The sequence below is a fragment of the Chaetodon auriga genome, chromosome 22, assembly GCF_051107435.1.
Source record: "Chaetodon auriga isolate fChaAug3 chromosome 22, fChaAug3.hap1, whole genome shotgun sequence".
In the NCBI taxonomy this organism is placed as follows: domain Eukaryota; kingdom Metazoa; phylum Chordata; class Actinopteri; order Chaetodontiformes; family Chaetodontidae; genus Chaetodon; species Chaetodon auriga.
In genome coordinates, this window is record NC_135095.1 from 19,521,153 (window position 1) to 19,531,145 (window position 9,993).

Below are 9,993 nucleotides of genomic sequence, written 5' to 3' on the forward strand. Positions count from 1 at the left end.
ATCTAAACAAGAGTTTCTGTGAGCTTTCAGGCGTCCTGCTGGAAGATGTTTCCCATTATACACAGATAATGTTACAGCCTTTTTCATCACTGTCAATATTCTTCTACAACAACATGTCAGATTTGGTGATTTGGGCAGAGAGTCAAAATCCTGGTAGCAGCTTTGGACCAGAGTCCGTACTCAGAGTTCTGCCAACAACAATGAATATATTCACAGAGTCGTTTTCATCCAAATGAAGTGTAAATTTTAACTGAACTTCCAGAAAACAGACAAAAGAAAATGTGACTGGAGTCATGTTTCATCCATCCTGCTGCATGAATCTGATTCGCTGCTGAAGAAAAACAGCAGGTGGCGCTGATCCTCCAGTCAGTGCCACTAGACCACCACAGAAGAAGAGACGCAAGACGCAGACCCGTCACGTGGAAAAAAAATAGCGTAAAGAAGTCGGTTAGCATATAGAAAAGCATGGTGAGCTTTACAAAAAGAAGGCTAACGTTAGCGAAAAATATTAACATGACAAAGTTAACGTTAGTGTAAGAGTGAGGTTAGCATTTAGCAAGTTAGCGTAATAAAGGAAGACTTCATTTAAAAGTCAATCTGATGTTCATGTTTGAAAGAAGCTCATTCTGGATATTTTCATTAACATTCTCAAAGTTTTTATTTCTCTCAGGTTTTCGGGACATTTCGGCTTCGTGGTGGTTTTCAGCAGAATAACGAAAACAGAATGGAGCTGAACCATCTCCGATTCAAGCTTTGACTCCTTTTCAAACAAGAAGTGGACAGAAATAGAAAAGTCTTCCTGAACGTCAGAGTGTGCTCTGGATCATGTGACTCTGGGTTCAGGTTTTGTTTTGTTTGGTTGGACATTGAAGAATTGTTGCTTCAATCGCAGCATCAACGCCATCGACACCGCCGCTTTCTGCTCGACGTCTCTCAGCTCGCCGTCCTGCCGCCAAACCAAACTTGTCACGTTGTGAAGCCGCAGCGGAGGGAATTATTTTAATGGCTCGTAGAGAAGCCAAGTCCCCGCGGCCTCATTCTTCAGCTCGGAGCTGCTGATCATCGCTAATTGAATTCTGGGTGGAATTTATGACGAGGGATTTGAATTTGTTGACACTTTGCTCGGCCGAGTGGAAACTTGTAGTTTTTTCCTGCTTCATGTGCAGACGATTAAAAAAGCTGCTTCAGAGGCTTCGAATGGCTTCTCAGCTGATGGGGACAATTTCCTGGTGGACAGCTGATGTTGATTAGACTGAAGGAGTGATGAAAACCTGCAGAAATACAGCAGAAGAAGAAAATGTGGCGGCGGGCTAGAGGTGGTTCTGCTCTGTGGAGCCTTTTTCAAAAACCTTTATTCAACTAAATCTGGTCAACGTCCCAACAGTAAAATAAGAATAACACTCAGAAGACGCCAGCAGCGCTGGGCCGAGTTACGTCAGGATATTGTCATTTTGACTCCGACATGCTGCAGATGTCTTTTTCTTCGGGAGCCTTCTTTAAAGGACAGCACACAGCCGGTTATTAAAAGTGTCAAACACACAGATGACTGATGGGAGAACGATGCATCGACATCACAGACTGAAAGAAGCCTGCTCAGTTCTTTTAGCTTTTAGCTTTTCTTCAGCTTCAGTGGAAACTGCACCACAGTGACTGAAACCAAAGAGCTGATTGGATGTTTAGAGCCACAGAGGAGCGGAGTTTGTCTCAGGTAAACTGGAAATACAAACGACACAGTCTCACCTGCTTGACCTGCTGGAACAGGTAGAACTGCTGTTTTAGGCCTTTTATAAGATCCATGCAGCGTTTTGTTTCCGTTCAGTAACGTTAACACGTTAGCAACCACACAAACATCCAAGCAGCTACCTGGTAGAGACACTTTGCAGCCGAGCTTCATTCTGTTTTTAATTGATCGTCTGTGTCAGTAAAAACCAGCTGATGAAGAGTTTGACTCGATGGAGATGTAGAGTGAAATATAATTATCATTTCGCCCAGAGAGGCCGATACAAGGCAAACTGAAGAGGACCCAGGACGGAACCCTGAGGGACGCCACAACACAGAGCTGCAGATGAGACACCAAGAATCAACTCATGCAGCACCGAGTGAAGAGTTTCTGATGTAAAATGACTTTATGTGAATTTATTCTCTTCTCATTATCAATAACGGGACACAGCAACATGAAGGACACAGGAGACCGAGGACAGGACACTGTCAAAAGTTTAATCTGTTCAGTACAGGGTGTTTATCTCAGTGCAAGTGCCAAAAACAACAACATCGGGCCGTGTTTATGTACAAACATGAACTTTGGTATTGAGAAGCAGAGCAGGCCGTGGAGGAAACAGGACACTGAAGGCAGCAGGAGGGTCGAACACAAGAGTGAGACAACGAACGGCTTCGATCAGATCCGAAAACATCCGAAAAAACAGCAGCAGACGAACACAAAACTGGACGAGTGAGCAGAGCGAAAGGTCGAACATCAAACTGAACAAAGACGCAGAATGACGACCGTTGTTTTGTCTTCATTTCAATCAACCACATACACAAGTCAATAAACAAATTAATGGTATATATATTTATATTTATATATCTAAAGTGCAATATGGTACAAAAATATAGAAGGTCAGCAGCACCTCGATACATTTACAAAATAAATACACCATTCAGACAAAATAAATTACTGCAAAAAAATCTGACATGTTGGAATAAAAAAGAAAAAAGCAAAAGGATTCACAAAGATTAAAATCTGTTGCCTCACAGAGCATCAAATAAGTTTTTTTTTTATCGTATTCTGCTATTTATTCTGCTATATTTAGAATATTTACAGACAATAAATATTTTCCAATTTCTTTCCAAACAATCACAATTACAGAAGACTGTAACAGGAGCGTTTAGGAGTCCACTCCAACCCTCCGTAGGTTCTGAAAGACAAACACAAGAGATTCACTTCAGTCATTTTTGTTTAGGGAATTTGTTTCTTCTTTTATTGACGAGTTTCTCTCACAGACTCTGAGCGTTTTGTTTTTCTGGTTTTTTCTTGTCTTTATCAAAAGACTTTCAGGTCTTTAATGACGTGTTTCATGTTTCTGCAGACTGGAGGTTTGTGTCATGGTGATTTGTATCTTCACCTGTGGACTCACCTTTGTCAGAGACTGACAGCGTTTTTAAAGCAGCGCCCTCTGCAGGCCCAGCAGGGACCTCCACTCCAGGTGGAGTCCACTTCCGGGTTCGTCCTCCAGCCTCCACCCCAAAGAGCGCGCCCTCCTCTTCCTCTTCTCCCCCTCCCTCCTCTTCCCGGACCTGCCTTTCTTCTTCTTCTTTCCGGGCGCTTTCAGCACTCCGTCTTTGTAGGGCTGAGACTTGTTGGTCTCCTGCGGCAGGTTGGTTCCCTCCTCCTCCTCCAGCCTGAAGCTGATGGGGAGGTTCTTGGTCGCTCCGGGGGGTTTGGAGTGCAGGGTGCTGCCGGTGGTGCTCAGGTTGATGCCCAGGCCGACCCCCGTCAGGCCGACGCCGGCGCCGCTGCTGCTGCCGCCTCCGCCGGTGGTTCTGATCGGGAGGTCCCGGATCTCCGCCGTGTGGACCTCATCCAGGAGCTCCTGCAGCCACATCCGGCGCTTAAAGTCCTGCAGCGCCCGACCTTTGTCATGCATGAGCTGAGCATGAGTCACAGAGCGTTTTCTGCACAAAACACAAGAAAACACAGAATATTTAATTACATGTCAGTTTCTACTCATTTCTAATAGAACATTTACCTCCAACAGAGAGGAGAGAGAAGGAAAGTACAAGAAGTGTGTTTTTAAGTGAGCAGTAATGTGTAGAAATACTTTAAAGTAAAGATCCTGAAGTGAAATGTTAGAAATGCAGTTGTTCTCACGATAAGGCACATTTGTCCTCACGGCTGAAGTTACACCAAACTTCACTGAAATCTTTAACACTTTTCAGATGTTTGACAAAAACGGCTGAAAAATGAATGTAAAGAGAAGAATCCATCGGCCTCCTGATGAGAGAGAGAAAGCAGTACTGACAGAGTACAGGAGGCTCGTTTTTCATCAAATAAATGTGTAAAAATACATTTGCACAAGTAAACATGTCGTAATGAAAAACATGGCCGAGCTTCAACTGTTCAGGATGGAGCTGAAGGCAGTGAGCTGCCTGCCATCATGTGTGTTGGCTGACCAGCAGGGGGCAGCACAGGTGGGGGGGGGGGGCTTTCGGAGAGCTGCAGCTTTCCAATCATTCCCTGCTGCATCCTGCAGTGAAATGTCATGATTCATGGAACCGCAGGAGCTGAATCTGTTTCCAGGGTCGTTAAAACTGATACCAAAGATCTCCACCCTGCATGAGGAGGTCCAGATGAGTTTCTCCTCTTCTTCTTTTCACAGGAAAACGCCAGTTTTCCTTCTGACTGCTCATTAATACCATCATGGTGCTTCACTTCCCATTAAAATGAATGTTAACTGACAGATTTGTGGCACTCAGAGCCCGAGGCCCGAGCCTCCCTCGCCGAGGCCCGAGCCTCCCTCGCCGAGGCCCGAGCCTCCTTCACCGAGGCCCGAGCCTCCCTCGGCGAGGCCCGAGCCTCCCTCGCCGAGGCCCGAGCCTCCCTCGCCGAGGCCCGAGCCTCCCTCGGCGAGGCCCGAGCCTCCCTCGCCGAGGCCCGAGCCTCCTTCGCCGAGGCCCGAGCCTCCCTCGGCGAGGCCCGAGCCTCCCTCGCCGAGGCCCGAGCCTCCTTCGCCGAGGCCCGAGCCTCCCTCGCCGAGGCCCGAGCCTCCCTCGCCGAGGCCCGAGCCTCCTTCAGCTGGTGTCAGAGATGAATTCTGAATCATCTCTATGCTCTTCTGAGTGTTTGTCACATTGCTGCAGCGCCACCTGCTGGTCAGACTGTTGGAGACCAGTTTAGACACCCTTTCATCCAAACTGGTGGAAACCTCTTAAAATACGAGGAGCCAGTGAGATTTGAACTCACGACCTCTGGTTTACAAAAACAGCACCGTGGCCTCTGAACCGTGGAGCCCAAACCAAAGTGCCATAGAAACACCAAAGACTTGAAAAGCATCTTTTTCTGTGCTGAAGTCCATGTTAATAATTATCGAGTTGTCTTTCTAATCTTTATGACGATCTTCACCTAAAGGAAACACCTTCCACTGAGCTCTGTCACACTTTAGAGTGTGTCATGTTGCTCCAAGAACACCTACAGGTGAGCCGTCATGAGGTGTGACAGGATGAATCACGGTTTCACAAAGTGCGTGAGCAGAACTTCCCTGATTCTGAAGGAGAGACTGAAAACATGATCAGGCCCCAGCGAGATTTGAACTCGCGACCCCTGGTTTACAAGACCAGTGCTCTAACCCCTGAGCTATGGAGCCCGTGACACTGGGGCCACACCCACAGCAGTCTGAGCAGCCAATGAGAAGTCACTACAGAACAGGTTGGTACATTAAAAATAAAAGGGCTGTTCAGGTTGAAAAACACTAAATAAAGCGCTGAACCAGGTCTGAGCAAGAACTCCTGGTTTCCCAGACCAGCACCAGGCTGTGGTGCCCTGCCCCCGAGCGGCCACACGGTGGTGCTGTCTGCACAGAAAACTGCAGCAAGCAGCCTTTGGCTGAACTCTGCACCAAACTTCACTGAAATGTGTTGAGTTTCTGAGTTTTTGAGATGTCGTGAAGGCGTTTCTGCTGAATCAATGACAAACAGGCCTGAGAACACGGACGTGATGAAAACAGTTTGATTAAAACAACACTGGACTTTAACAAAGGCACCAGAGGAGGAGGAGGAGGAGGAGGAGGAGGAGGAGGAAGAGGAGCTCCAGCTCTCCATCACCTCTGATTCTGACCAGATGGGACGAGCTGTTATCTTTGCAGGTAGAGTGGGAGCAGCAGAAGGATTGGGGCTTTGCTTTGCTGCAGCGTCGAGTTACTCAGAGTCTTAACTCTTAGAAAAACAGGGACGCCGCTCGAGGCCTGGGAACCGGCGAGCAGCAGCGCCGGCCAAACACTTCAGGTGTCTGAGCACACAAACACGCCGGCTTCAATGAGAGATACCGGCGGCTGATTAGAGCTCAGCACCGCCCTCCAGCTGCCTCGCTGTTCCCATGATGCTCTGCTGCTCCCCGCGGACAGGTCAGTTTGATCTGGAGGGCGTGAAGCACCGCAGGCCTTCACACAAATCACTCAGTTTGATTTGAAAGTCATTTCTGGAGGATTTACAGACGTTTGACTGCTGAGAGCAAACTGACAGAACACCGAGCTCCTCCTCCTCCTCCTCCTCCTCCTCCTCCTCCTCCTCCTTCTTCTTCTTCTTCTTCTTCTTCTTCTCCTTCTTCTTCTTCTTCTTCTTCTTCTTCTTCTTCTTCTTCTGCTCCCTTCAGGTGAAAGTGTGTTTTTCTGCTGAATAATAATAATGATATCCTGAAAAGACTCGCCTCCGCACACAGAGGGGCCCCTGAGAGCAGCTTTTGTTTATATGCATACAGATATTTCCTGTAAATTGCAGCCTGCAGAGAAAAAGCCTCTCTTCTCTCTGGGAGGACACGTCTTTGAAAGCTGATCTGCTTCTGTTTTCACCTTTAATAAAGCTCACATCAAACGGCTTCCAGCCAGAGGAAGGAGGAGGAAAATGGCCTAATACATCCTGAGGTGGCGGCGCTCCAACGCTCGCCGTCTTCCGTCTACCTGATGCTGATTGTTTCTCTCTGTGGAAGACGATGTTTTCTGAAAGCGGCTGCAGCTCGTCGGAGGTTTGACACGAGTTCGGTCGTGATCCTGGAGGCTCAGACCCCCATCCACCATAAAAGATCCCATAAGGACTTTTGAAATCCACATTTGGAGAATTTGACTGCTTTTTTCTGTGCAGCTGCTCGAGTTTAGTGTCACACAGAGGTTTAGAGATGCTTTCACTGAAGCTAAATTCAGCGATCGACTCTTCATCATCGATGAATCTGATCATTATTTTCTTTATCATCTGAGAATAAAACGTCAGAAAACAGAAAATCAGAATGCGGACATTCAGTCCGAAGCCTTCACTTTACTTCAATGACAGAGTCAAAGCTGTCAAGTCTTTGATTGATCGACCGTCAGAACAGAAGTCAGCTGATTTTCTTCTGATGTTCTGATTGAATGGTCTGATCGCTGCAGCTTCATCAGCATTACGACACGTTTGAGTGACTCTCAGCTCGTGTGACGGCTGGATTTGAACCCAGAAACTTTGGCTCGTCTCTCCTTCATGAGCTTCTCGGCTCCAAACTGAAAATCTAATTTCCTAAAACCCTGAAAAGGTTCGATCCAGCCTGAAAGCCGCCGCCTGCTCGGTTCAGATGAAGGAGGTCAGAGGTCGGCAGCTTCCACCGCCGTCTGATTTCCATCGCGCTCCTGTTTTCCTTTCCACTCGGGTGGCGTTAACCCCGTCCTGATATCCTATTAAGTGCATATCACAGGACGGGCGTAGCTGGATTTCCCCTGACACAGGCAAAGCAGGCCCCACGCACTGGAAACTGCTGGAGCCCGTTAACGTAAACCTGGACCCGGACCTGCACGGCTTGAATCACTTTAAAGACTTGACTCTCTTCCTCCAGCAGCCGGGCACAAAACTGCAACTGCCGCCACCAAAATGCATTTCAGATGTGATCTCTCCCCCGAGACTGAGCTCAGTGAGCGAGGCCAGAAGCTGGAGCAGAAAATCTGACTTCACAAATCCAAAAACCTGCCCGCCTTTACAGCATCTTCCCACTGTTTCATTAAAAACTGATTACATCCAAAAACTGTCTCAGCGATATTATCTTTCCAAAGCTCTCAAAGTGTGTTTAGCATTCTGGCTTCGCAACTTGAAAGAACATTTATTCTGTTTGGCATCAGACGCCTCAGCAGGGGCAGCAGGTTTGCTTTGGTCCTCGGCCGAGCCGAACATCAGCATTATTCATTTCCCTCCTGTGCTCAGACTCAGAGTCCCGGTCCAGGGATGGACACCACGGAGCCCGGATCCTCCTGAGGAGGCCCTCAAAGAGGAGCAGACCTCTGAGCCCACACCGGGTTTATCACACAGGTACCTGGACACACAGGTGGGCGACGGCCGACGGAACGGCTGCCAGCACGTTTCACAACCCAACACATTTTCCAGCCCTCGCCCACCGTGTCGGGGGGGCCGGAGGTGAGTGAAAAGAAATGTGCAAACATGTGAAAAAAGATTATCTGGAGCTTTAGTCCACCTTCTGCTTTTCAGCTCTCCTGATATTCAGAGTGAGGCAGTCAGACCGACGTTTTTCAGTGCAGAGAGAGTCAAAGGGCTGAAAAGTAAAAGTCAGACTCACATTCTGTGGCTCAGGGCATCGATGGGCCGTCCATAGTGTGGCACCGGAGAGCAGAGGAGGAACAGAGCGAAGCACCACCGCTGCAGGACTCTGCTGGAGCAGAACATGGTGGAGACGAGTTTCTGCAAAGACACAAACAAACATGAACAACCTGCACCCGTTCACACCTGAACACTCATCAGCTGTGAGCTGATTAACGCTGCTTCATTCACACCCTCAGACGAGACGCTGCACAAACCAGTCCGGCATGTTTCACAGCAAACTCCAGAGTCAAACACAGCAAAACAAAAGAAGAAGAGGACGAGTTCATGGGAACTTACTTTCCCACAGCAGAGTCTGTCCCACACGGAAAAAGATAAAGGAAGAGAGAGAAAAAGGACTCTCTGATGTCCTGTCTCAAACTTTCCACTCTGACTTTCCACCACAAAGAGACGACGTCTCAGGAGACACAATCCAGGTGATGACACCTCGGGCAAAGGAAAAAAAAAACCCCACGAGCCAAAAGACATCCAGGAGCTGCTCTTCAGTTTTCACTTATGTTCCTCAGTTTAAAAAGTCCTCAAAGCGAAGAAGAGGAAGTCCAGCGGCAGCTCCAGCTGTCGTCCAGGTGTCCTGCGGTGAAAGGTGAGCGTTAGAGTGACGGCAGGGCAGCCGGCGGCGGCTTGAGCTCAGGCTGCTCTGCTGCTGCTGCTGCTGCTGCTGCTGCTGCTGCAGGTCGGTCTGATGGGAGCGTTTGCTGCATGCTGCCTGAGAGCCTGAGGAGGTCAGAGGCGAAGGGAAGGGGAGGACTAACAAAGAGGAGGGCCTCCTCCTGTCTCAGCCCACCGACTGCAGGAGTCGCAGCGCTCAGAGCAAAGGAGGAACGACAGGAAGGTGGCACTCGAGCAGCACACAGAGTCCACCACAGACCGCAGCTGGAGCTACGGGGGGCACGGAGCGCCAAAAACCATATTTGATCATGAGCTTGGAGATTAACATGTCAGTGTCAAAGCTGAGAAAATGAATTCATAAAGAGGACAAGACAACAAAAACAAGAACAATAAATAAAACGAAACAAACACAAAGGTGACAGTACTGAAAAAAAGTATTAACAAAACAAAGAAAATACCAAAACAAACTAGAAAACAAACACTGTGAGTCATTCTGAGACCACAGCTGGAAGAACTATGGGGGGCGATTAGTGCCAAATTACTGTTTGTCCATATGTTTCATGTAACTGTTGTTGCTGCTGGATATAAAGATGTAAACGTCTTTTTGATATTCGATGCTTTTTACCTGCTTTTCCTTTAACGTGTTTGTGCTTTTAATGTAAAGAACTGAGTTTTGTAAATAAAGATTATCAAGCTCTGAAGAGAAAACAACAAAAACAAAGAATATTTTCTTGGATACCTTCCTACAGATCTCTTTTTTAATCAACAAATAAACAAATAAAGTCACAGTTTTCTCATAATTAGGATTTCTGTATGTAATGTAATAATACAAGAAAAGCTCTCAGGACAAAATCTGTATCTTCCAGTATAATGGCAAGTGGAAGCTGAATCTTCACTGTGGATTAACTCATTTTATGAACGCAGACTGGATTAAAAACCTGTTTGAAGTGATGAGATTTGACGGCTCAGCGTCAGACTGTGCAGGTGACTTTCCCACGGCGGTCAGACTGGGAGGTATTTCCAGTTTGGAGCCGTGTGATGCAC

The 9,993-nt window shown here is 47.6% G+C and overlaps 1 protein-coding gene and 1 non-coding gene across 2 annotated transcripts; both read right to left on the reverse strand.

The window, feature by feature from the left end:
• Window positions 1–2,196: 2,196 nt before the first annotated feature.
• On the reverse strand, window positions 2,197–9,059 carry pthlha (parathyroid hormone-like hormone a). Its single transcript, XM_076722512.1, has 4 exons — window positions 8,620–9,059; window positions 8,300–8,421; window positions 3,135–3,672; window positions 2,197–2,915 (listed from the first exon to the last, which is right to left on the reverse strand). Exons 1-3 carry the CDS (start codon window positions 8,806–8,808, stop codon window positions 3,159–3,161), a joined length of 825 nt encoding a protein of 274 aa, XP_076578627.1. The 5' UTR covers window positions 8,809–9,059; the 3' UTR covers window positions 2,197–2,915; window positions 3,135–3,158.
• Window positions 5,288–5,360, reverse strand: trnat-ugu (transfer RNA threonine (anticodon UGU)). The gene has a single exon. It is a non-coding gene; the product is annotated as a tRNA-Thr (tRNA).
• Window positions 9,060–9,993: the final 934 nt, after the last annotated feature.